The sequence below is a fragment of the Gymnodraco acuticeps genome, unplaced genomic scaffold (assembly GCF_902827175.1).
Source record: "Gymnodraco acuticeps unplaced genomic scaffold, fGymAcu1.1, whole genome shotgun sequence".
Taxonomy (NCBI): Eukaryota; Metazoa; Chordata; class Actinopteri; order Perciformes; family Bathydraconidae; genus Gymnodraco; species Gymnodraco acuticeps.
In genome coordinates, this window is record NW_022991154.1 from 4,878,662 (window position 1) to 4,906,309 (window position 27,648).

Here is a 27,648-nt window from a genome sequence, read left to right on the forward strand (position 1 = left end):
GTCTGTCTGTCTATCTATCTATCTATCTATCTATCTATCTATCTATCTATCTATCTATCTCTCTATCTCTCTATCTATCTATCTATCTATCTATCTATCTATCTCTCTATCTATCTATCTATCTATCTATCTGTAAAAACATGTTGTGAATTTTGGAAATGATTACATCTACCTTCGACTTGAGGACTTTAAAACACTCTGGAAATGATCTAACAAGTCAGAAGCACATTTTTAAGTGCTTCTGCTATTTTCTTTAATGTATTGACAGCCACATATGTAATTAATGTTCTCTCAAGTGGCCCATGATTACACAGTACGAATAAGAGCTACAAGTTGGTAGACTGCATAACAGGCTTTCAGGTTGGCTTCACGTCATTTATGTGATGGTGAAAACCTCCATGATTGAACCATATTTGTTGTTGTTAGCTGCTGATAGATCTTACCTTCATGATGCCCACACTGAGCTCTGTGGCTTGATCCTGGACCTGGTCTATCTGCAGCACCTGAACACAACACAGTAAGGCACATCACGAGAGTGCTAGTATCCGCTTCAAGATACTTAAAATCAGACAATGTGTTGTTCTATTGTTTGAGTGTTTTATTGGCATGTTAAGCAATGTGATCTGCTATCCCTATTTTTTAAATTATCCCTATAACAGAGCAGTATCATGACTGTTTCTTTGTCTGAGCACAGTCTCCTTAGGTTGCTTTGCACTTTCTTTATTAATCATAGGACATTGGTGACTCAAATCATAATCAGGACTGCTTTGCCCACTGATCCTTCTCCATCTGAGGGAACTAGACGGGCACCTAAGATGAATGACTGCCACAAATGCAAATACTAAAGATACAATCAGAGCTTGTTTGCAGTTACATCTCCTTAAATACAGCTGCAGTCAGGATTGCAGAGGATTAGATTGAGGAGATTATTCATCCTCTTCTTCGACCCATGCTCAGTGGAGCAACGGAGCAGACATATTGAGTATGAGCTATTCAAAGTGTGATAAAACAAATGATTATGTTTACATTCATAAACAAAGATTCAATGATAACCAATGAGTTAATAATAAATACTTGATAGTATTTGCTTGCTGATTGCAGGTGATTTCCTCACATTCATTTCTCCTTGTTTGATCTCCAGCGGCTCTTTGAGGGACTGCAGCATCAGGATCATGCACTGCTCAAACTGGGAAGGCTGCAAAAAAACATGAGGAGAGAACATCAACATAGTTTACAAAAGCGGACTCCTGAGAAGAGGCTTACATTTTAATCTGCATGCAAATACATTATGTGGACATAAAGTGAAAAACTAAAGAAACACAAATGATATTTTCTGATCGTCAGATAAATTGCTCTACTAGACACTCACGTTTTTGAACAGAAAAGGAACTAACAAAGCAGCTGAATAGAAATGGAATTGTGTTTTTAAATGTGTATCCAACATGTTACTAACTATAGATAACTTGAGTATGTATTTTATATCTTATTATGAATCTGCTTTATGTATTTACACATCCTTACCAGGCTGGTAATTCCCTCATTATCCACGACCCAGTCCTCCTTCTCAGCGAGCCTCTTGACATCTGACACACAAAAAGCACAGATATAAAAATGAATATGAAAAATTACTAAAAATGTCTCCACAGTTTCTCAGATAGAACTTTCTTTTTTAATATAGGATTGCTTTCACAAAGGGACAATAGAATCAAAACATTTAAATTTATTTTCTGAGTGAAAACCACAAGATGATATCAAAATAAAACGTTTCTTGGCAACACCACAATTTGATGAGTGTGTGCGGAAAGTTAAGTGAGAACCAGTCACTATTCTCAAAATGACCATGACCGACCACAAGTGAAACCGAGCATGTCTGGTTTTAGTCTCATAACACTTTCTCCGTTACAATCTTGGAAGTTGTGTGAGGTAAAGGTGACAGTTAAAGTCAATGACCTCCAAATACTCCAAATAGAGGAAGACAGCAAGGACAGATCTGTGTGGGTTTTTGCAAAAGAAGATCGATTATATCAATCTTCAATTTGGACCGTGTCCAAATTCAAAACATCCAAATATTTGATACAGTGTTTACTTTATATATAATAGTACATACTAATGGTTAAACATGTACAGTTTTTTCGCTGACACTAATGTGCTCTACCATTCTGTGCAAACAGGACATAATACAAAACATACATCAACCAAGTGACTTCAGTATGACACAGGCATTACACCTCACAAAAGAGAGCTCCAAGTGCTCCTAAAAAAACACATGTATTCTTTAGTTTCCCAAGATCCTCTTGTTTTAACTGTGGTCAACATTTATCCATCCAGTTTTGAGTTTTCCAGTGAATTAGTAGGTTGTTTATCATTTGGACAAAGCTCTTGTTTTTTATTGTTATCTTATCCATTTTAAAAACAAAAGCCCAATTAATAGAGGAATTAAATTGTTTTCATGTAGTGTTTAAGCACTTTTTACAAACTAACATGATATGGGTGAGGTGCACAATCAGCTGCTTTTATGCTTATATGTAGAATAGAATAATATGGAATAAAAACAAAAAGTTACAATAATGGTTTTTTATACTGTCATTAATAATGATCAGAAACAAAGGAAATAAAAACCAGCTATAAGGACATTTAAAGGAAATTGCTATTGGTGCATCTCCAAACATGACATGCGCATCAGGTCATTACTGATCATTTGGAAAATCATGTTAGTTTTCATGAGGATCACCAACCATCTGTGTTAGAGCCACTTTTACTTTAAGATCATTATGGTTTGAATATTTGGCTTATTAATATAAGGCTTTAGATTAAACTATTTATTTTTGTAAATTACACTAGGGTTTAAAAGATGTTGTGCTGTCAGGGAGGATATGCCATGCATGTCTATATGTCTATATATGGCAGGACACATTTCATATCCTCTGCTATCCATCACTGTTCCAGCTCTACCAGCCTCCCTTACCCTCAGTGGTGTGCAGCAGAGTCACCATGAGGCAGTGGACCCTCAGCTCCAGCAGCAGATCCTGGATCACCTGCAGCAGGTCGTTAGGGGATCTCCAGAGCAGACATAGCCTCGTGACAAGCCCTGGACGAGAGGCAAGAGAGGCAACAGGGAGGGGTCTTTAAATGGTGCGAGGGGCATGAAGTTAGAAATAATCCTGCATCTAACCATGTGAAAGCTGGACATACTAAACATATCCCAACCTGACGGTGTGTATGATCTGTGTGAGCCAGGCTCCAGTCAGCTCCGTCTTGTTCTCCCAGCCTCCGTAAAGACTCAGATCCGCCTGTGGCAGCGTGGTGGGGAGGAGAGCCCCCCGAACCAGCTTCACCAGCCGATTGGTCATCTCCTCGATCATTTTCTAAACATACAGCGAGATGTACAAACAACAAGGTTCAGGTGTCTTTTTTTGCAAACCAAATGCATGAGTCAAAGGCTCAAAATACATTGTTTGTAAACAGTCACAATGAAGAACCATACTTTAAAATCATTTTGTCTCTGTCTGGCATTCTTCTTGGACTTTTCCACCTGCCCAGACTTCTCTCCAGTCTGCAGGAAGAAAGAAAAGAAGAAGAATTGGTTAATATATCTGAAAATAGTAAATGTTTTGGCTTTTACTTTAAGTTCTTTTGTTAGACCAGTAAAATAACAATTCCCTAAACTTAAACACAGTTTGCAGGCTCCCTTAATGTTCTGATAAACATTTAATAAGAGGTCCAAAATGGAAATCCCTCAAAGATATATTAATTCATGCTTGTAAGAAAAAGCTGCAGTGAAATAAATGGTTGGGTATCAAACATAAAAAGGTGCCTGTCCACAAAAAAAGGCAATATTTTTGTTGACAGTGTGTTAAATGGAGAGCCTGCTTGCTGTGGATTTAAGAAAATAAACCATAGCTTCACAGATCAAATGTGAAATACCTAAACATTTTACGGGTGGAGGGAGAACGTTTTTATAAAACTATCTAAATATAAAAACATGTGAGTGGGAGTTTGTTAACCCTTCTGTTTGTGTACATATTTCTGATTCTATATCTTTTCTTCACTGTAAAAGCTTCTCAGGCCTTTACCTCACTGAAAAGACTTCCGTTAACATAAGAGATCCAGAGCTTCCAGAAGTTGGGCAACTGACCAATCACCACATCGGAGAGCTTCTCCACAAACTGCACCTGTTGTGGGGTTTCAAAGCGCCAGGCTGGAACACAGAGACACACACACACTGTATTACACACACCTCAGAGACACAAAGGGCTTTCTGTGTTGTACTGGGAGGTGATGGGGGACTTAAAGGATGAAGAAGCAAACCGCACAGGCCTGAAAATATCACAGTGTTTCTGTAATTCAAAAATGTAAAGATCAAGATATTTCACTTCCAGGCACAGCGGCTGTTTGTACTCTTTATCGGATGTAGACTCTGTGATTCCCCTAAGCACAAAGTGTTACAAACACAAACAAACAAATGTAGACAGGGAAGCCCCTCTCGAGCACCAAGTGTGTGTGATTGTGTGTGTGTGTGGTTGCGGTGCTCACTGCTGGGTCGCGGTGTTCGCAGGCTGCCCCCCCGCTGTAGAGACGAAGTGTGACCCAGCCTGCCGAGGGCAGACGGACGGGTATCCCCCTCAGAATCCATCGCTCCGACTCCCACTGAGAGACAACGAAAGGAGAAGAGGGGTGAGAGATGGGGGTGAAAAGAAACACATACTTCAGATATCAAATAAGCCATTTTTCATAATTCCACATTCCTCAATAAGCTCGGCGGGCTTTCACACCAAACAATCCTCCCTGGCCCCTCTCAGCCTTTCTTTATTTGTGTTCTGATCCGTCTCTGCCGCGACCCACAGCTGAGAGAATGCGCCCTTGTTTCCAGGGTGAGGAAACGGAGCCGTGGGCTTTGTGAGCGCAGGGGTGAGGCGGGTTTACTTTGGCCAAACCGGGCTCAGTTACATCTGATCCTAAGGCGAGCACCAGGGATCCACTAGATGGCAACAGGGAGCTTTGCAACAGAGACGAATGAGAAAGACCTTCTACAACCTCACATTCCTGTCTCAGTGAAGGAGATACATTTACTGCAACGGATCTATGAGATATGTTAACAAAAGAAGGGGTGAAAGTTGACAAATATGAATGAAAGTGAAACACAAGGGGATCAAACTATGAAAATCAAACTCAAAAGACAGGTTCGTGCAACGCTGCAATACGCCCACATGGAGCTAGTCTAAACCAAGGGAGACGGATGGCCACATTTCCAAAACATGTGTCTGACACACACATAAAAGTGTTCTGGTGAGTCACCGGCTGAGTGGAGTGTGTAAGCAAGTATTGAGAAACCCCCAAGCAAAGAAGGGAACGTGGTTGAGCCTTCCAGCCTAGAAAATATAAGGAAATTCTCGATTGAGTCAGATGTCTGTAAACAGACGAAGTTTGCTCATATCTCACACTCCACGTTGACACACATGGAGCTCTGCAGTGTGTGATGTTTTCCTCTCTTTACAGGGATGAGAGCTGCTGTTGATCCAGGTGTCAGCTGAACCCCCGGCGTCCTCAGAATGCACAAGTGTATGTGTGAGTGTGTGGGATTGTTTAGGTGTGTGTGGGGCTGCTTTATGCGTGCAAATAGTTCATTATATTGTTTATTTCTAAAAGTCTGAAGGTTAAAATATGGGAAGCGCTGTGTATGTGTGTTGAAGATGTAAAGACAAAGCGCCTCGGCTCACTTCCTCATCAGGTCCGATGCTTCTCTGCAGGTTCGGAGAAGTTCCTGTTCCCCAAGGGGGTCACTGACCTTGACCACACACACAGACCTGCTTTCTTTCTAAACACACACTCACCTCACTGACTCCTGTTTGAATTAGTTATTTACCATGCTACAGAATATATGACATACATTTTCACTGGTTTCTACCCGAAAAGTAGAATTATTTTAAAATGTTATATTTTGAACCAGATTTTAAGTACTCAAGGCTTCAAAGGTTGTTACGATTTCCAATGGTAAACCAAAATTGTTCTATAGTAAATAGTTACAGTTATTTAAGGCTGAGGAAATATTTGGGGAAAAGTAAACAATGGGGATAAAATAAAAACTGCAGAATCCCTTCAAGAAGAAAGCAACACAATTCCCAGTATTTACATTTTTTGATTTTAGCTTTTGTCTTGAATCAAGTTTTATCATAGTTTCCTGATCTCTTTCAGAATAACTAATAATCTGACACTTAAACATATAAATAAACATCCTGAATCTCTTGGGGGGGGGGGGGAATACAACTTTAAAGGGGCATTATTATGTTTATATTTATATGTTCCCTCTCCTTAGACATGCTTACATGCACAAATGTTAAAAAAGGTCTTTATTTTTCTCATACTGCCTGTGCTGCAGCACCTCTTTTCACCCTCTGTCTGAAACCAGAGCCCAGTCTGCTCTAATTGGTTAGCTGGCTGGCTCTGTTGTGATTGGTGAACTGCATAGAGATGTCCCGTCCCTTAGCATATCACGTACAATATGTTTGAGCGCTATATAAGACTGCTAGTGATGTCACAGAATTGAAAAAGGAGTCCACTGGAGGTGTTTCAGGCAGGGGAGGTGTGTGGGAGAGAAACTCCCTGGAGGGAACTTTTGGATTTTAGCCTCTGCAGACCGTTTACATGCACACAAACCTATATTACGCACTATAGAAAATGGAAACCTCAAAAAGCACAAGAGGGCCTCTTTAAAGTAAAAAATACACCACCCTGCTCTGATAAACATGCAATGACCTAACTGAAGAGTATTCATTAACACGTTCACCCTAGGGTAGTACTGAGTCTAAAATCACAACCGCATGTTTGAGAGTCAGAAGTACGTAATTGTTCACTGACAAACCCATTTTCCTACGAGTAAAAGGTCCTGCTAATTGTATTGATATTGGCAGATGGAGCGCAGTTGGGGAAATAAGAATGATATAATTGAAGGGGGCAGAGTCAGATTGCAGCACCGGGGCACGATGGGACTGTTTAGACATACGGAAGCAACTTGTGCCGTTATGTTTCGTCACAGGAACGCTGGAACTTCAGGCTCTTTGGCCAAACAGAGATGGATGGGTCTATTTCGCGTTTATGGCAATTCATGGGGTAATTAATGGAATCAGAACTCCCCCAGAACGGCCTATGACCTCATATTTTGGACTCGGAAACGCAGGAGAAGAGAAGAAAAATGACATCAGTTACTGCAGAAGTGAATAATCAATCACACAGGACTAATCCGTGCAACGTGTGATGCTGACAATAGCATAAAAGATGGCTTATAAATACACTGAGCTGCTGAATGTGATATGAGAAGGAAGAGGAGGCCGCCTGGAATGGGGGGGAGGCTGTGGGGTACCGGTAAGGGGGAGGAAGAGTGGGGTCGGGGAATGTAGTGGATGTGGTTTTTTATGATGGTGGCTGTTTCAAGGGCTGCCTGGGTGGAGGGAGGGATGTTTCAAGAGGCACAGGTTTCGTACTTGGGCGAGAGGTGAGCAGCGGATGGTAAATAGCTACCAGGTGTGTGTGTGTGTGTGTGTGTGTGTGTGTGTGTGTGTGTGTGTGTGTGTGTGTGTGTATGTGAGGGGCAGAGTTGGGTGTAACGCGTTACAAAGTACAAAGTAATGCGTTACTGTAATAATATTACTGCTGTCGGTAACGGGGTAGTGTAACGCGTTACTTTTATAATTCAGTAATCACACTACAGTTACTAACATTGCCCCGACACGCGTTACTTCGTTACTTTTATAAAATAATCACACTCACTGACAGACAAGAGGGCTTTCCGCCGCAGGTTTACATGTAGGCCTATGTAATCTGCGCGACTTGCGAGACCACATCTCCACGTGCAGTGCTGCATAAACATGGATGAGTCATCTGTAAACTCCCTCAACGGGGCCGCTCGCTCTCTTTTGTTGATCGCCCTCTCACGGGTGAACAGTTCAATGTCCCGCTTCATTGTAGGAATTCTGCCATGTCTCTACCACTTTAGTTTGACCATCTCTGTTACTAAGTTATGGAATACTAAATACATAAGTAATTAGATACCTTACCGTTATGCGCTCATAAAGAATGATAAGAATAATGCGTCTTGAACTGGTTTCATTCATTAGTGTATTTACGTTTCACAGACTGTTAGCTTGTTGTGTGGCTGGTAGCCTATTTTAGAGCATATAAAAAGAAAGACTTGTGTTATGTCTTCCTTAATGCAATAGTAATTGGGGGTGCAAGTGGAGTCTCGCAGAGGCAAAACTGTGGCGCGCACACTGTAGGTGCGCCGCAGTCTGCGTGATCTGCCTGTAGGGAGGGGCGGGCCGGCCCTGCGAGTAAAGTAACGAGTAAAGTAACGAGTTACTTTATGTAGAGAGTAACGAAGTAGTGTAATATATTACTTTTTTTTAAAGTAATATGTAATATGTAATATATTACTTTTTTTTAGTAACGACCCCATCTCTGGTGAGGGGAAATAGAGGGGCTCTCTGTGAGGTGTGACAGCAGAGGGGACAGGAGACAGCTGGCTGCGGGAAAAAATGACAAGAGTAGAAATGAACATGGGAAACCTTACATGTTTATGTTTTGCCGTTGTGTGGATGAAAAGTCCTGACCAGAAAGGCAACAGCGTTGGTCAATTGTTTAAACACTTTTTGGCCAATAGTTGTGCTGTCTTGTTGCTATTATGTGTCTAATACTCACCCAAATCAAGACCCCTTGAATGAGCCTTAGTCAAGCATCACAAGAAATTACTTTTTAAGTTATCAGCAGACAGAAGTTAAAGGTCACCTATTATGCAAAATCCACTTTGAGTATTTTCTACATAAACATGTGTCCCCTCTGTGATAAGAGATTCTGAAAGTTTCAGGAAAAAAGATTTGCAAAAAGGAGCGGATCAGATTTTGGCCCCTTTGTGATAATGTCACAAAGGGGCCAAGATTCAGGTGATAAGGTGTGGCCCCCCCCACACCTTATCACCTGAATCTCCTCCTAGAGCACGATTAGGCGCTTTCACACCAAGTACTTTGCCGTACTTAGTTCCCAGTACTTAGTTCATGAGAACTCTTTAGTTCCGGGAACTAAAGAGATCGCGTTCACACTGGAATAAGTCCCTGAGGGAGGATTAGGCAAATGAAGCCGCACACATCACTTCTTCTTCTTCTGCTTTGGGTTTACTGGCAGGCCGCAAACCACTTCACGGCGTATACTGCCACCCGAAGTCCCCGACCGGAAGTCCCCGGAGTTGGGGACTGGCTTCAGTAGAAGCTGCTGGGACTCCCAGCAGCTTGTTTATGCAGCACTGCACGTGGAGATGTGGTCTCGCAAATCGCGCAGATTACATAGGCCTACATGTATATAAACCTGCGGCGGAAACCCCTCTAGTCTGTCAGTGAGTGTGATTATTTTATAAAAGTAACGAAGTAACGCGTGTCGGGGCAATGTTAGTAACTGTAGTGTGATTACTGAATTATAAAAGTAACGCGTTACACTACTCCGTTACCGACAGCAGTAATAATCGGAGCAGTTCAGTCAGCCAACAGAGAGGAGCATACTCAATGTAACTCAACAGATGGAAGTCTGACAAACACTTATTTTCATCTTAGAACATGGTGTCCTGTTCTCTCAAATGATCAGAGTCACTTTAGTGCACAAGCATGCAAGCGACCTGACATTTTGCGTTATTCCACTTATGGACAATTGTCGTCTTTATCAAACCAAGAAACAAATCAAGACGCCAGCGAAAAGCAGAGAAGAAGAAGACTGCTAACATGGATGCAGATATATTTTGTTGCTGATGTTTTGATGAGTAACACAATATGTAAACAGAATTGTGTTTATTTATGAGAACAAATCTTCACAGGGTAACTTTAAAACGACCTACATTTACATTTTCCTCAAAGTGGCCTCGTGTGGTTGTACCAATGATGAGTGTCCTCTCTCGGCAGCAGAGGTAACGTGACGCCATTGGCAACACCGCAGAAAGTCTAAGGTCGTTGAGGTTCAGACCTCAGGAATAATGACTGCAACTCAATTTCATTACTGCAGGTTTTGTTTTTTAATGTAAAAGGTCCTTTTCCCTTCAAACCCTTAAGGTGTCTGATCATAAACAGAGCTTTACCATAATGTGGCACATCAGGACACAGCCATGAATCTAATAACATATGACATGTTATGTGTTTTAGGTATACGGACTATGCAGTCATTGCTGTTTATGCAGTGTCAGAGTTGTAATGTTAATAGAATAGTGATTATATATAAGGTTACATGCCTTTTACTTGTGTATTAAGGTAAACAAACTAACATTAAATGTACTTCTTTTTGCAATAAGAAGAAGAAGAAGGAGGACAAGAAGAAGAAGAACTTTATTAATCCCTTACAGGGACATTTCTATAAGCTATTTTTAGAAAAGTTTGGTTGCATTTGCTTTGCATGCAACTTCGCTCCCTGCCACATGCTGCTGTGGAATGCATGAGTGGACAGACCGGGGGGGGGGGGCCATGCCTGACATGATAATCAAGATGATATTTAGCTGTGGAGAGGCTAGGAGCACAGCAACCCCCGATCCATCAAGCCTGAGCCCCGGAAACCACTGTTACCCTTAGCATTAGACATGTTTACGTTCTAGCTGCAGTATGTGAAGCAGCCACCCACTCACAATGTGTTTGTCCGGGTGTCTTTGGGCGTGTGAGTACGGGTGTAAGAGTGTGTGTGGTGTAAGCGTAGTTTGCGAATCGCTGTTCTTCCCTGACGGTTTCACGTTCACATTTTTCTGCTGGCTGATTTAACAGAGGAACGGCTTAATTGGGGTTAATTGTTCCAATCCATCTGTGAAGCTGTGTGTGAGCGAGAAAAAAAGGGTTTGTATGTGTGCGTGTGCAGTAACATGTCAAGCCCTGAAACCCAAAGCCAATGCTCCCTCACTTTCATCTTATTCATACATTCATGAAAAAATAAACATGCAAGCCTGGAGAAGAGGAGGGAGGGGAGGGAGGGTGGTGACGGAGAGGGGGAATGCAAGCAGAGAGTATGATGTAGAAGCAGCTGGATTTCTCTTCTCTCTGCTACCTCCAGACTCATATGACATCCACCAGCCGTTTGATTGGAAATGCTATATAGGGGCTTTTAATCTTCATGTGTAAAAAAGGCCAGTCATTTGAGTGTGAGTTGCTCACCTCTCTGGCCACTGATGAACTCATTCCTGCAGTTTTGCATCAGCTGCAGGATCCACTTGTGCTGAGCGTAGATGCACTGCCATGCTGGGTCGCCTGGAGCGTGAAGGTCCGACAGGTACCTAGACATGCAGACAACACATTTAGATTCAAAGAAGAAGAAAAAAAGACACCTTTTTTATACGGAACCCCTGAGAGGCAAATGAGGCAAGAAAAAAAGTTCAGGTGATCAATTTTGTATTTGTTTTCTCCTGGATTTATGATTTAAGAAAAGGTGAAAGAAGATGGGTTTTTTCAGGCTCATTGTTTATACATTTCTTCTTCTTTTTTTTTTCTTCTGTGAAAAGGTGAAAGACAAAACACTGTGTTAGCAAGTTTCCTTATGTTCAGCTGTTAAAGTTGAATTAAAACTCACCCGAAAGAACATGAATGATTTTAGTCCTATTTAAAACATCCGTCAATGGTGCAATACAGCCTCTTGTGGCCAACATGAGCCTTACAACAAAAACATACAAATAAAGCCGGACAAAGCAATACTAATTTCACCTGGTGAAACTTTTCTTCCAACCTGGTTTCAAGGAGGGGAAAAAAGCAACTTAAAACAATTATGCTGGGTAAACATTTTTGCTGGTGAGTCCCTTTTTTTGAACTTTTATTTTTCTTCAACTGTTTTACAGATAAAGAAAACAATTTAACTTTTTGGCGAACCTTTTTTAAACCGGTCCTAATTTATTTACACTTTCTTTGTCCCTCAGGTCTTCCATACATGAATTTCTTATAGTAGAAGTCATGGTCACCTGAACCATGAATTGCTGATAGGTACAGTCATCAAACACCAATCAAAACACCAATACCAGGAAGATCTTGGCCCTCAGGATTTCATTTGGTGGGCATCACTCAGTGACCTGTGTGCTGTCAGATGACTCACTCTCTAAACTGTCACCTGGCTCCCTCTACTGTCATCCTCTGAACCAGCTACTCATTTGTTTCTCATTAGGGGGCATCTTTCAGAAGATTGAGCAAGACCCACAGGCACAAACACACACATGCAGACTAGCGCCCACCATCAAGGGCAAGAGTAAACAGGAGTGGGCGTTCAGAGCCGAGCCTGACGCAGCAGGATGAAAGATGTTGCCGTGTGGTGAAGGACTGGTCTCTGTGATCCTGACAGGTTGGTCTGAACAATAATAAATCGGGGGATACCACAAGTATGAGAGGGCAGAAGGATAGAGGGGGCAAAAGAGAAACAGAGAAAGAGAGCGGGACAACACAAAGCTAAAAGTGAACATTTAGAGTAAAGGGAAACATTTTATGGAGGACGAAGTTCTGGTAAACAATGTCAGATCAAAAGGAGTGTATTGAAGGAGGATAAGAAATCCGACTGAATATAGTTCAAGACCAAAGACCGCTCGCGATGTTTAGAAATGGTGTGACACGTGTCAAGAAATTAAAAACTGCCGGATAGTGTTTTAAAACCAGTTTCACATAAATATAATGAATTATGCAACTAAGAGCACAACTGTGAGGGATATAGACGGATGGTATTAAAAGCCGTTGCTGTATTATGAAGACGTAGAGAGACCTGATGTATCTCTTCTGGTCGTGCAGCGTGGACGGGGTCTGCAGCAGTTTCTCCAGCAAGAGGCTCCTCAGAGCTCCGATCTTCGTCTCCACCTCAGCGTACACTAGAGCGGAGCAGCAGAACAAACCGTTGTGTTTTTCACTTTATGTGATTCATTTGTCGAGTCAAAAATTCAAATGACATGTTTACCTTTTTTGAAAACAGGGACTTCAGTAGGGCCAAACAGAGATTTGGCTTTCTCATAGTCGTTGATCACCACGTCGTAATCACCCTGAGGGAGAAAAGTTATTTAAATACAGCACAAGCAGCTTTTTTTCTTTTTCATTTCAACGTATTCATCGTGAAACAACATTTGATTTAAGCCTCTCTTGCTCTACCCTCTGGATGACAGCCTTCCAACTGCACCTCAAACAAATATGCATACTGGATGGATGCAATCGTGTAAAGGGAAAACTGTATGAAACACTTTGAAGTAATCACTACTAATTGTATCAATATATGTGCTACAAGCAAAATATACAAATATTACTGACGCTTTATTATTTACATATTTGTTGTGTCTTATCTAGGCCCTGGTTTTTTGGGATTATGTTTAGATTGTATTTATGCATCTGCTGTAAGACCACCAGTTTACTGAAAAAGGACTTAAGGTGAAGTGAGGTGAAGTTACACTTGCAGATGGACGTATAAAAGCTTGGGAGGCTTTTCATGTGAGATATTAGGTTTTATGATGATTGCTCTGGTTTAATAATAAAAAAGGAATATATTAAAAGACTTATATGTTTGTTATGATTGCTAAATTAACTCAAGATTAGTTTCATAAACACCAAGAAGAAAATAATAATAGCCTCACAGATAACCAGCTCTAAAGGCTATAGTATGCTATAGTAGGGGGGGGGGGATCTGAGACTGCAGAACAGATTATCACCTCCTCCTCCACCACCCAGAGAGCTGAAGGCTTTCCCTTCTTGACCAAAGATCATATCTGATATCTTACTACACACAGCTTGAATGACACAACTGAAGAGGTGAGGAAAGGGAAGCTATATATATCTTCTTCATACACAAGCTGGTATTCATTTGTACATACGTGTAGTATGTGAATTAGGGGTATGCATTTTTTTAATTGTAATGACTCAAATTGGTTTATTGTGGGTCACAATTCTAGAGAAAATCAACCCAGTACAGAGGGTTGCCTTTTTTTAGGATCTACTCTAGTCTGCTGTGTGCTGACACAAACTGTGTGGGACATGAAGGCACAAAGTGGACTAAAGGGTGAATAGGGTTATGAAGCTTTTGATACATTTGAAAAAGGTATACCAAATTATTGTAATAATGTAAACACTCAAAGGCAAACTTATGAGAACAATAAGCATTTTTTTGTGCTAAACTTGCATAATAAAACCTATAACCTAAATATTTTTTTAATTATTAGTGACTTCAAGTATAACTAGTACAATAAATACAAATGCTGCCTGACTATTTATACAATTAGTAGGCTTAGGCAAGCTGCCTTTTTATATCTCAGAAACTCTGCAATTTCAAAAATAAATTGTACGCTGGTATTTTGTGTGATTTGTCAATGAATTACACAAAATACTGGTGTGTAGGTTTACTGTCAGTCAGCAGCAATCATTAGAATCTTTTAAGGAAAAAACATTTAAGAAAAAAGCGTTTTTGGAAATTGTGAATCCTACTTCTTACATGAACCATATTTTCCCCCATCCTAACTATGTGGATAGTACCTTTTGAATATTGCGTTCAATGTTGAGTGGCAGGTTGAAGAGAAACTTGAAACGCTGCAGGACGTTGAGAGCATTGCGTGTGGAGTCAGCTTTGTCTTTCCGCCCCAAGACCTCCTGGAAAAGAGTATCTGCAGTATCGCTCGCTCCTACGAGGAAACACAGAAAGAGCGAAAGAATGAGAGGGAGCCAGAGGAGCAGGAGCAAATGAGAAACCGGGATACTAAATAAATAAATGCTGATACCACATTTCCCTTTTAATGTCAGTCTCTGGTTTTCTTCCTGCTCTTTGTGTCTGACACGGTATGGGCTGAGCTGCTAAAGAGGAAGAGACAGCTATCTGCTAGTCGGACAGTTTATTGGGACCTTTGGGCGACTAACCGGCTTCGTGGGTGGCCTTGGATGTGTCGTCAGATAGAAAAAGAAAATACTTCTTCTAATCATAACAAACCCCCCCCCCCCCATAGCAAAACCCCTGAAGGAATAACAGCATGGGATCCAACGGAGGAATTTTTCAATTTTTTTCACTTGCCAATCGTAGTTGTCATCAAACTAACATTCTATTTTGTGATTGGCGCTGAGTTTTTAGGGGTGACCGGTGGGCTGGGCCCTACAAGTCTGGGGATGAAAGCTGCGTCCGGCCTCAAGGCTTATTTACACTAGACTCCGGGAAAAGGACCTGCTTATTGACCCTCCATTAGGGGAGTCACATTATCATGTATGAGATGAGAGGGGGGGAACATATGATCTGCTGAGGGATCTGCTTGTAATAAATGGGAAGCTCTACAAAAGCATAGACAGAGTAATTCATGGATGGCAAATCATGGTGTGATAAGCTTTGCAGCACAAAGACTGTCTCTTCTCATAATCGCTTTGCTCATTGAGTTTTATTTAACATGTCAAAATCATGCCAAGGACTTACTGTAACATTGTCAAAAGATGTAACCCTAAAGGCTTTCTCATTTGCAAAAAGGATTACATAATTGATAAGCTTAACTGCAAACAATTGCTTATGAATGCAATGATGTCACAGACAATTTGCATGAACACAAGCACAAACCTTCATTTCAAATGTTAGGCTGCTAGGGCAAACACTGTTGGCACTAGTGGGTTGAACTTTATAAAAAATAACCAGAACTCAAGTTCCATGCCCCCCTACTAACATTCTCAATGGTCAGCAAATGGCAAAAGACCACTGCCATTCACTTCTGAAACACATTTTTGAACAGAGAACAGGATTAAAACCTCCCCCCATGATGATGTGACATGATGAAAGGGGGGCGAGTTTGAGAACGGTTGAAGGATACACTTAAGCTGCTCTGAACAAGCCAGTAAGCATTGAGTTGAGATTATTTGATCAAATGTAAAAGTTTTGTATTCTTAAAATAGTCGTCCTAATATATCATAATTAATTACCTGTAAAATGTCCCTCTCTGAATTCTATCTTGCGAATAAAATAACATGTTTGGTTAACATTAACAAAAACTAGTTGAAAGTAAAAAAAATAGCAAAAAGGGTGCAATGATTTAGAAGTTATAAATAAATGATAAAGAGTGTACAATAAGTGATTGTCAACATAACTTGCTTTGCTAATACATTATGTTATTTTTTAACTGACATAAATAATGGGTTCCTTATCATTTAAATACTACATTTTTCATACAACTCGATCTGAATGGAAAACAATTAAACAACTTAAAATATGACAGAATTGATCATTTCCTCTGAACTCAAATTGGATTTCATCAAACCAGCTTTTGATACATTAGACATTTCATTGTCATTGCCTATCTGCATTTATTGACACATCAGATGGGGATTTTACGTGCTTATCAAAACCTGAAACTGTACATTTACAATTTCTCGTGGTGCTTGACTCTAAATCAAAGATGCTTACTGTTCAGGATGTTTTCTAGTCGTTGGGTCATGGATCCCTCCACTCTCTCGGTGCCATCAGACTCCAGCCTCTGGTGGATCGCTGCAACACAAACGTCAGTTTGATTTTGTATTGTAAAAGACTGTAATGGACAATATACAGTTAAAGCCACGGAAATAAAACTTGAGAAAGAATAGCATTATGTTGATGTAGGAAGTAATGTAAGAAAAAGTGGAAATGGTTCTCTACGCTATAAAGCAACTCACATCCAGTCTCCTGAGACAGGAACATTTTCAATTTCAGGAACCGAAGGTAAAACAATAAACAGGCCCTACCCCAGTGATAGATGGGAGATAACCTCGCCGGTTCTCCGCCTATAGATGCTGCTATTGAACCTAACCCCCCCCCCCCCTCCCCCCCTCCTTTGGCCTGTTCCCACGCAGTAAACGACGTGACCCTTTCCCAGCGGTAACTGTACTGGATCAATTCACCTCAGCAGAGCCATTAACAGCACGGTTTTGTGGTCTTGGGATATTTGGAGCCCTTTGACCTGGAGGTAATGAGAATCTAAAATGTTTCAACTCTCTGAAAAATAACATTTGGGAGAGCAGAGCAGGAGGTCTGGATGCCAAAAATGACTTGAGGGGGAAAGAAAATCTCTGATGGCTTGTATCCATCACTTAGCATGAAGAGCTTGACGCGGGAGAGGGACTTTGAAACGAGGGAATGAGGGGAGAAAACAGAGCGAGAGCAAAGAAAAGAGGCAGTGGTGTGGCTACCCCAGTGAATAAATAAATGGTGAGCAGTATTGGGCAGCCGGGCGCTGAGAGCTGCAGTGTGGGTTTATTGACAGAGTGGAAGGGAGGTGGAGACGGCTTATGAGACCTTCTCCTACATACTTGGGGAGCGAATCAAATATGCACCGGGTAGACATCTCAAGAATGAAGTTAAGAGACAGAAACATGGGAGAAAAAAAGAAGAAATCCTTACATTTCTCTTTTTTTTCCCGTCGCTACCTTCCTTCTTCTCTCAGTTCTATAAATGCTAGAAGAGCTTGGACACAGCAGAAGGAGCGGGAGGCAAAGTAAAGGGGGGGAGAGTTCTGTAAATAAATATGTGGGCCCAGTCTGACAGACAGAAGCCTCAAGGCAGGGACTGAGGTATTCCTAAAACACGCTGTTCAAACATGCCATTGGCTAATCAGTACGGACGGCGCTGGCCTTTTCGTGGACCTCTCGCTGCTCGGCGACCGGTACAAAACGCGGCAGGTTCGGATAAAGGCACGTAGACGTGGGAGTGTGTATGGGAGAGCGCAGGATTGATAGGGCTGAACACACAGGAATACACACACACACACTGCAGGTCTGCTTCACGTCTCCGCAATACCCCCCCTGCCCTGCTGCCAGCTGTGTGTCCTCTGCATCTGTCACACACTGGAGGGCCCATGACGTCACGGCTAACCTAAACATCAGGTCAGAGTCCGGATAACACACACAGCCCGGACCTGAGGAAGAGCTGCAGCGCCCGCTTTCACTTCCTGGAACCGTTTGAGGGAAGACGAAAAAAAACGAATAAAAATACAGTGTCCCTGGATTCTAAAGCTGGAGATGTTTTGACTCCTGCCGGGGCCGGGGGGCTCAGGGAATTGGCCCTGGGAATATGGCATTTTTGGAACACGGTAGCCGTTCCGTTTCCTGCATCACTGGGAGACTTCCTGTTCGCACAACAATGAAAAACCTCAAATTTCAACATTTTTAGTAGAAGCAACCCTGGACTCCCTGACAGACTGTCCGTCAGTCAATCAGCCAGCAGCTCTGTCTACAGCATGGCTCCGTGTGTCACTGAGGCTCCATGCACGTCTGTTTCAACAGCCTGTGGTGGTTCACATGGAGGGTTTACAGAAAAATATCCCTCATGCAAACAACTTCAATATTTGATTTGACAGAATATCAGCCAATGGGGAAAAAATCTGGCCACTACAAAACACTGTGTGGACTCAAAACAAGCAAGAACAACTGGATATAATCATTTCAGGAATTCCACATATAGTTGCTTGAAACATTATTTGACTAAATAACGACAACATAACTTTCTACCCGCAGTAAATAGTAACACCTGACAGGTAAAATGACTAATTCAGAATTTCCTGCTTTTCTCAGTTTTAAACACAGTATATTTTACAGGCCAAACGGTGCATCTTGAACTTTACATAAAAGCTATAATGAAATAAGAATATAATGAACTTGTAATCATGGTTCTACCCATCAAACTACCTCAACTATGATTATACAGAACTTGAGTCTTTTATCCAAGTTATGAATGTGTATACGACCTTTCCATTTTTTTAAACAAATAATTAGAGCAGAAGGACTGAATTGTTAAAATGTTGAGATTGACAAAGAAACTGTATTTAGGCAGATAGCTTGATAACTGATCTGCCTTATAAGTCTGCTGATTGGCATGAGGTCCTTTGCCTTAATAACAAAATGCATGCACTGTTAGTTCCATATCGATGCTGAGCTTTTGAGGCCATGCAACTTTACAATGCAATTTGAATGGGCCCTTTGGAAGCTTTTATAATACAACCCAAGCATTAAGAGCTGGCCTGAACTCCCAGTCTTGTTTCTGCACGTGCTAACAGATCGCTCTGTCATTAACAACATTTGTGGTTGTTATATGAAAAGTTCTGCAGTTCATAGTTCATTAGAAAGACACATGGGATTTTTTTGTGCTATTTCTGTTGGTTTTGGTTAGCTGTACTTAAGAGCAATTAAGAAGCAATTAGTGGGGACATGAAATAGAGGGGGGTAGGGAAACCCCACGGTTACTGAAGTCGGAGTCCTGCTGTTTGCTCTAAATATTTTCTAAATGCCTAATTTCTTTACCCCGATTTGGCTTCTCTGCCTTGTTTCCACCTTCCCAGCAGCAGCGCACTTGCATTAAAAAGTAACTCCAGACTTCTATTAAGGTCATCAATAAAAATCTCACATGCAAGCGGGAGTGAAAATAAACAGGAGAGGAGACCGACATCTCTTGATGGTGATTGAGGGCGCTGGAAGCACTGCAGCTAATGTTAACACACAAAGAGAACACACAAGCACCCTGTACATTTCAAAGCTAATTTCTTAAAAAACGTTCACAACTCCGGTGAGGTTCATTTGGAATAACTAATAACAACAGAGACCTGCCAAGGGACGCTGAGAGACAAAGAAAGGATTCACAGTTGCTCCAACAGCAGCTGTGCTAACCAGGCCTGGCAGTGCGCTGGCTGGCTTCGAGCAGCGTGTCGGCTGGTATGTCGGTTTGGCTGACCATGCACAGTATACAGAATATCTCCACTTGAGCTATCCATTTGGGGCCACCACTTCTTTTTTTCTGACTGAGAGCCAAATGTTGGCCGAGAAAGGATGTTGCAGCGCTGTAATGAGTCACGGTGAGAAAGCAGCCGTCAGGAAGTTTAAACATTAACTTTAAGTCAAGCTGCTGGTCTGGATATAAGAATGTTTTTAGTGGAAACTACTTTTGAAAAGTGGGAGTTGTTTGATAGGCGTGGATAAAGTGAGTCCGTGCTTCTTACATAGCGTCTGTTCATTTATGTTAAGGTCTATTTTGTGTTGTTTGTAGCGTTACTGTTGATGAGCTAGCAAGTTGGTTAGCATTCATTTAGTGTATCTGGTGTAGTTAGACAGAGCCTTTAATGCCCCCCGTGATTATGTTGAGTTGCCACAAAGATGATTTACTCATGAAAGGAAAAAACTAAGCGAAAAGCATATCAAGTGTTGAAATTCGTAAAGCAACATTTCACTCTCTTAACACTTTACTTGTGTAATATCTAGGGATGGGTATCGTTAAGGTTTTTAACGGTACTACTGTACTACTCTTATAGATCCGGTACTTTAACGGTATTCTTATAGGTACTTTTTGTTATTTTTTAAAGGGAAAAACTTAACAAATTGTAAACCGAATTAACATTGCTTTATTTAAATGTGAAATAAATAAAAAATATATAATGATGTTATTATATTGTACTGTACTTGAGTAAAATGTTGAGGTACTTGTACTTTACGGGAGTATTTCAATGTTTTGCTACTTAGTACTCCTACTCCACTACATGTATAGAATACCTTTAGTTACTTCACAGATGTGGATTAATGATGTGAAATATAACCAAGGGTTAAATCAGACTTTAGTTCCACCTGGAGTAAATTCACAAGCTCCTGCAGTATACAAAGTCATTTAAACTAGCTGCACCTTTACCAGCTTTGAGAATACTTTCATGATCAATCATTATAAAACACATCATATATATTATTCTGAAATGGACCAATCTGCACAACGACTACTTTTACTGTCGCTACTTTCACTATATTTTGATGCTAATACTTTTCTACTTTTACTTGAGTAATATTTTGAATGCAGTACTTTTACTGTAACAGAGTATTCCTACAATCTGGTACTTTTTTACTTAACTACAAGATCTGTACTTCTCCCACCTCTGCGCACCTGATGTGATAACGTTACTCTAATTGAGGAAACAGAGCAACTGTATGTCAGACTGCTCGTGTCAACACGCTTATGGGAAAACACTAATGGCAAACAAGCTTTGTCCACATCGAGCCTTGTAGAGTGTCTCTATACTCTCTGAGCATCCACAGCAGATCTCTGTGTGCCGCTCCAGCGTCTGTTAGACCACCCCCCCCCACACAGAGAGACACAGGGAGATCGCTCTTCCGGAGTGAAAAGAGCAGAAATAATGATATTGCAAGTTAGAAACGTAAGATGCATTTTGACAGACAAGACGGACACTTGGGGGAAAATATGCTGCATTTTGAATGTCCAATAGTCCACCATTAACACCTTAGTCCCGTCTTGTCCCGTCTCGTCCCATCAACGAAAACTAAATATACATTTCATCATAGTTTTTATTATCAAGAATCTATTTTTAGCTCGTCATCGTCTCGTCTTAGTCTTGTAAAAAAGGTCGTTGACGAACATTTTTCGTCATAGTTTTCGTTGACGAAATTAACACTAGTTGTCTTCCCACCTTGTTTAGCTCAAAGTGTTCCGAATTAAAAAAATAGGTGACCTATCGTGCAAAATGCACTTTTGTACATCTTTTATACATGAATATGTGTCCCCGGTGTGTCAGGGAACTCACCAAGTGTCAGAAAACACAACCCTCTCTCTTTTCCTCCATACCCAAATCTCTAAAAACGGGGCTGCAACGGAGCTGATACAGACTGATACAGATCAGATTTGAATTTTTCTGACGTCAGAAAAGGGGTGCTCCGCCTATATGGGCAACTCTCCACCTATCAGGGGAATGGGGGGTTGGGCCACGGCCACAAGCGCTGGAGACGCTGTAGTACATATGCCAGGCCTGTAAGTGGCGCTGTAGTCTGCCACAAAAGCAGCGAAGAAGACTTCCCACGCATGGTTGCCCTTCTGTTTATTCTCCGCTGTGGACGCTCTGTATGGAGTCAGATTTGGGTCAATATTCTAGCGCGTAAAACAAGCTACTCACGAGCGGAAAATGTGCTTTTACACGCGCATTAAATGACCCTCGCGCACAGATTAAACCCCCACTCAAAAATATATTGTTTTATATAAAATTAATTAATATATATATATATATATATATATATATATATATATGCAATTTTCGACAGATACAGCCCACTCAAAAATATATTGTTTTATATAAAATTAATTTATATATATATATATATATATATATATATATATATATATATATATATATTAGCTGTACACTTTACGAATATAATAGTTTTTTATGGACAACTTTACCATTCAATCTCGTCCAACTGATTTTGCTGCCGTCACTCCTCGGCTCTTGGTAGTTCAGGCATTTATCAAACCTGGCAACTCCGGGTTTCCTGGCAGCTGTCAATCAAAGTCCAGTGGCTCCGCCCCAAAGTGCCAGAAACTTTTCACGCGCGAGTAGACAGACTCCGCGAGGCTGATACTCCCGCGGGCGAGCAAGAGGGCTGTCTCTCGCCGCTCGTGGGGGTTTAATCTGCGCGCGAGGGTCATTTTATGCGCATGTAAAAGCACATTTTCCGCTCGTGAGTAGCTTGTTTTACGCGCTAGAATATTGACCCAAATCTGACTCCATACTCTCCAAATCTTTCTCCCTCCCCGAGGCAAGCGTTTGCTCCTGCTGCTGTAATTCTCTCCGGTTTGCCACCAGCAGATGACAAACACCCACCTCTCCACCTCTTCCAAGGGACGAGGGGACCGTGCGGCAGAGTTTCAGTTCGATTTTTTTCACTGGTCAACATGTCCGTTAAACTTTAAATCTTCCGGACAAAATTAGAAAAGTTCCGGTCAAAGGTCTTCTTTGTTATTTATTGAGCTTTAAAACAAATGAATAATGACTCTATATAATAATATAAGAATAATACACGGAGGATGGAGCCTCTCTTTTCCTCCCCCTCTTCTGAGAGCCCAGCAGCTGATCTCAAAGCACGCTCCTCTCTCCTGCAGGGGGTCGTGGTCAGCTGCAGCTCATTTGCATTAAAGCTATGTCACAGAATCAGCACTTGTAAAAACAGGGCTGGAAAAGAGCAAATAGAGCGAAATGAGGCATGGCTAAAATGCATGATCTGTTTGGTATTTTGAAAAAAAAACTTCACAGACATGTTTTATATAGGTATCCTATAGGTACCCTACAATATATTTTTCAAATATAGCATGATAGGTCCACTTTAAGTGGGGCATATTTTACCCATTTTATATAAACGTGAACAGGGTGCATGAAGCATCATCATGCACTCTTGGTTCACAGGTCGCTTAAGTCCATCCATACTGTATTGCTTCCTCATCCTGTAGAGACTGTACATTTCCCATTAGGGGCAGTGGGCACACAGTAGGCACACTCAGTCTGAACGTGAGAATGACTGCGCATTGTTCCCATTGGTCATATTGGCTCTGTTATCGCCACTATCAGTCCTAATACTCTGGCCTGCATTGTGTTGGGCTGCTCCGTTTATTTAGATTCAGCCACTAACAATGAAAACATTGCCTCTCTCCCAACCGGGGCACAAACATACAGAAAGCAATAATAATAATGATGGAGGCAGAAAAGTGTACGTATAAATAGTAAGGGGAAGTAACTGAGCGGCTATGGCGGGAGGAGAGAGTAAACAGACAAAAGTATGAATGATGAAGCGAACAATTGATTTGAAGTACCTGGCAGAGCGACAGCAGTCAGTCTCGGCTACCTTGACATCATTTTGGCCTCATGTGTGTTTGTGTGTGAGATTGTGTGCGACAGGTGAGAGCTGATCTTATTTTGAGTAACGCGAGTTAGCCATGTTGAGGTTGGCTTGTGTAACTATAGTACAAAGTGGAGGGTTTTCCCACGGCAGCCAAATTATCCTCTTTAATCAACCGCTGCTGAACCGCGTGTGGAGGGGGAAAAGTCCCAGGACACGCACACGCGCCGCTTTCCAAGAAATCAAAAGCTTGTTTATGAGCAGAGATGAAGAGTGATGATTTGAAAAGTTTGTGCAGGCCATTTGGTACGATTCCACAGCACACAGAAATGTGTTAATCCCTCTCACCTGCCAGAGCGTCCTGGGCCTCAAAGAACGTACTGAGGCCTCCTTTCACATACACCAGACTCCCCTCGTTCTTCTTGGTCGCCTGCTTTTTCAGATTGTTGGCCGCGAGCTTCAGCTGCTCAAAACTGAGAAAACAAAAATGATGATGCCATTATATTAATGCCAACAAGCTGTGATTGTTGTCAATCATTTCGTCATTATTCTAGTTAAATGAGCAACTGTTTAGTCTATAAAATGTCTCATAAACTTAAAAAATGCCCATGACAGGAGTCCAAGATCACGTCTACAAACTGCTCCAATTTACAATATTAAACTGAGAAAAGCATAAAATCATCATATTTAAAAAAAGAAGCCAGAACTCACAAATCCACAATTTGACTGGATAACAATAAAGCATTATTCAAATAATGTTGATATATTTAAAAACGACAGCTAATGCCTTCAGCACTACATTACAATGATGGCATTTTGCACACACGTTTTTATCGTAGAAACACAATCACACACACATTGTTTGGCCAATGTGAGTACGTGTGTAAGTGTCCCGAGAGGGGTTTCCTCCGCAGGAAGAAACAGTCAACCTGCGAGCTCCAAACAGAGGCCCCTGGTCATGCTGGATTCTGGGGTCTGGGTTACTGGAAGGCTAAGCAGGGGGAGAGGAAACCAGGAGAGTCCAAAATAACTCTCCTCTGCCCTGACATGACAGTCAACTGGGCTGGGGGTCCAGGTCAGCACGCTGCCTTGTCGTTGACATACCTAATTGCTCTGTGAGGGGCCAAAAGACCATGTGAAGATTCAGCCGTAATCTAGGGCGTGAAAGCTTTGTGCCCTCCATGCATTTTGTATACTTTACATTTTAACATTTGGCATTTCTGGCCAATGGTCTAAAGACAAATATATGCAGTTTACTAATGCAGAATAAAGAAAATAGAGAAGCTTTCACCGATAAATTATTAAAATGATTGACAATTAAAATCCTGTTGAACAACGTATTGATTAATGGACTTATTGGAGTTCTTCTAGGATCTATAAACCTCTTTTCAACTTGTTATACAAGGGAATGTCTCTTCAACACATTCATTTACGTGCCACTGATGTCATGTGCCAGCAAGATGTGCTTCTAAAAGAAACATATAGGATATACCGTCACTATACAGCATTAATGCACTGAGCCAAGCCACAGGGAATTTGTCCTAAATCTCTGTTCTGCCTAGTCACTATTACATTTGAGGACACTATATGTTGCAAGCCAATCTCTGGTGGTTATTGTGTGATACAAAACCCATTATTTACGAGAGCTCTTTTTTGTGGGACTGTGTATTGGCAAGAACTTTGCAATACAATACATATCATGACACAGGGGTGAGGATTCATGATATAGCATGACTGTGAGCAAGGCGAGATATTGCAATTTTTAGATATGTAATTTGACCATTTTTTTCTCTTATGCAATAAGAACAGTGTGATCTGCATTTATCACAGACAGTCCCTGTAACATCCAACAACTTAGCACTATGTTGATATTATTTTTTTAATTATTTTACGCATTGACTAACTTCGTTGCAGGGGGGTTGATGACATGAGGACTTACCTGGAGCCTGTGTGGTTCTCTATGAGGTACCAGGTGGCAGAGAAGTTCTCACTGGTGAAGTCTCCACTCATTCCTGGAAATGTCAGCTCGATGTCTTTCTGTGGGATCTTGCCTCTAAAAGAAGACAGATGAACAAAGGTGAACACAGAAGAAAGGCAAACATATAAAGTGCTGCAAAGTATAAAAGTAGGTTGAAATCATGAACTGCAATGACACTCATACAGAGAAAAATAAAAGTATTAATACAAGACAACAAATAGCGATTGAGCAGGGCTTGAAAAAATGTATTGTGTAACTTGTGTGATTCTTTTTTTGTGTGATGTTGGGGTGGGTGTTCTCCAGCAGGGGGCAGTGTGCAGCCAAAAAGGCCCCAGGCTGGTAGAGCCTGGCGTGGGAAGTGCAGTGTGTGACGCCTGGGCGCCCCTGGAGGACCGAGCCCTCATTAGGGAAGTTTGATCTCTGCTAATGACCCGTAGCCTACACAAACCAACCCCTCCACGCCCCCCCCATCACCACCCACTCTGCACATACACACAAACAAACTGACTTACGGCTAGTACAGTAAAAAGTTATTAGATCTGTGAAACAAAAATAAATACGTAATGTGGTTAAGATGGCAAACTGGCAAAAGTTGCATAAAGTATCTGTATCAAATAGCTTTTTGTGTGATTTAAACAATGCATTGCTTTTGAATGGGATGAAATTCATGTTTAAGAAGAATTCTAAATGATTAGTGTTTTTTGAGGGGAATACAGGTCAATACACAAATTGCTACTGGTCTAGTCAAGCTCACTAGATAGCCCTGACAGACTGATGTTGACATGGATATGTAAATGAGGCTAGCTGAGGATGCTCTTCAGATTCCTTATATTATTCAATGCCACTTGAAGGCTCTTATATGTGTTTAGCTTGCCTGACGAAGTTGACAGAATTATTGTCATCAGCTGCAAAAACTGTTACTTTAATGGTTTCTGTATCCTGAGGGATGCAGTCATTTGACAGGCTGTGTCCATGTGTAAAATTACAGTGTAATATGGGTAAAACATTGATGTGACATGGGTGTAATATTGGTCTAACAACAGTGTAGTATGGGTGAAATAACAGTGTAACACGGGTATGATATGGGTGTAATGCGGGTGTAATGATGGTGTAACAAGAATGAAATAGGGTGAATTAATGTGTTATGTGGGTGTCATAATAGTGTTATTTGGATGCAATAAAAGTGTAATTAAGGTTTAATATGGGTGTAGTAATGGTGTTACATGGGTATAATAAGGGTCTAGTATGGGTGTAATGTGGGTGCAATAACAGTGTATCTCCTATATATTTCCCAAGCCTAAATGAAAGATTAAAAAATAAAACTAGGTTTTATCGCAATTCTTGGGAATAAGAGTCACATCAGAGGTCAGAGGGAGAGATGACTCCACTTACGCTACCTATCAGACCTTATTGTGTGTCATTATTGCCATCGTTTCATAGTTAAGCATGTGGAAATATTTAGTAACAACTAAACTCTACGGACAGACGTTATATTTAGGCCAAGTATGACGCTACAAAACAGCTGGTGCAAAACATCTACAGCTCAGCAGTGGACATCACCGTGCAAAGATGCGCATACGAGTGATGCTCTTCTACTTATAAACAGCTTCTACGATTAGATGTTTTAAGTAGTATTTAATCCTAAAGTTCATACGTATCAGATCAACACATTACTGTCAGAAAGAATTACGATGACGTTTTATCCTGGTTGCAACCCAGAGAGACGAGTGAGTGGTCCGGCCTGTTTATGGGGGTCTCGTCTCTGGCCACGAGCGGTCACTTGCCCCCGGCCCCTTAGCCAAACAAACACTAACCCAGAAATGCCAGAACCTGACTACACAAACTATATATTACAACTTGTTCTCTCCCTGCCAGGCCCGTGGGAGGCCGCCCCGCGCTGCCCGGCCGCATACAAACATGTGTGCGGGTCGCTGCCTTAGTTCTTTCCAAATCCCTTTCTATCGTCCGCCGTCTTCTCTGCTTTATACACAATTATTCTGTTTCCACTCCCTGTGAGCAGCGGTTCAATCTTTGCTGTGTTGGCATAATATTTCAAACGGCCGCATATGTGGA

General features: G+C 41.3%; 1 protein-coding gene across 1 annotated transcript in view; it reads right to left on the reverse strand.

Moving 5' to 3' along the window:
- Nucleotides 1-27,648, reverse strand: part of exoc2 (exocyst complex component 2) — a 56,258-nt gene that overhangs the window by 8,709 nt on the left and 19,901 nt on the right. Inside the window, 16 exon segments of the mRNA XM_034237458.1 lie at nt 444-503; nt 1,115-1,195; nt 1,522-1,583; nt 2,966-3,053; nt 3,055-3,088; nt 3,208-3,365; nt 3,485-3,553; nt 4,074-4,198; nt 4,534-4,647; nt 11,163-11,281; nt 12,742-12,844; nt 12,931-13,012; nt 14,487-14,632; nt 16,381-16,461; nt 23,946-24,070; nt 25,537-25,650. Of these exon segments, the coding sequence (XP_034093349.1) occupies nt 444-503; nt 1,115-1,195; nt 1,522-1,583; nt 2,966-3,053; nt 3,055-3,088; nt 3,208-3,365; nt 3,485-3,553; nt 4,074-4,198; nt 4,534-4,647; nt 11,163-11,281; nt 12,742-12,844; nt 12,931-13,012; nt 14,487-14,632; nt 16,381-16,461; nt 23,946-24,070; nt 25,537-25,650 (1,561 nt within the window).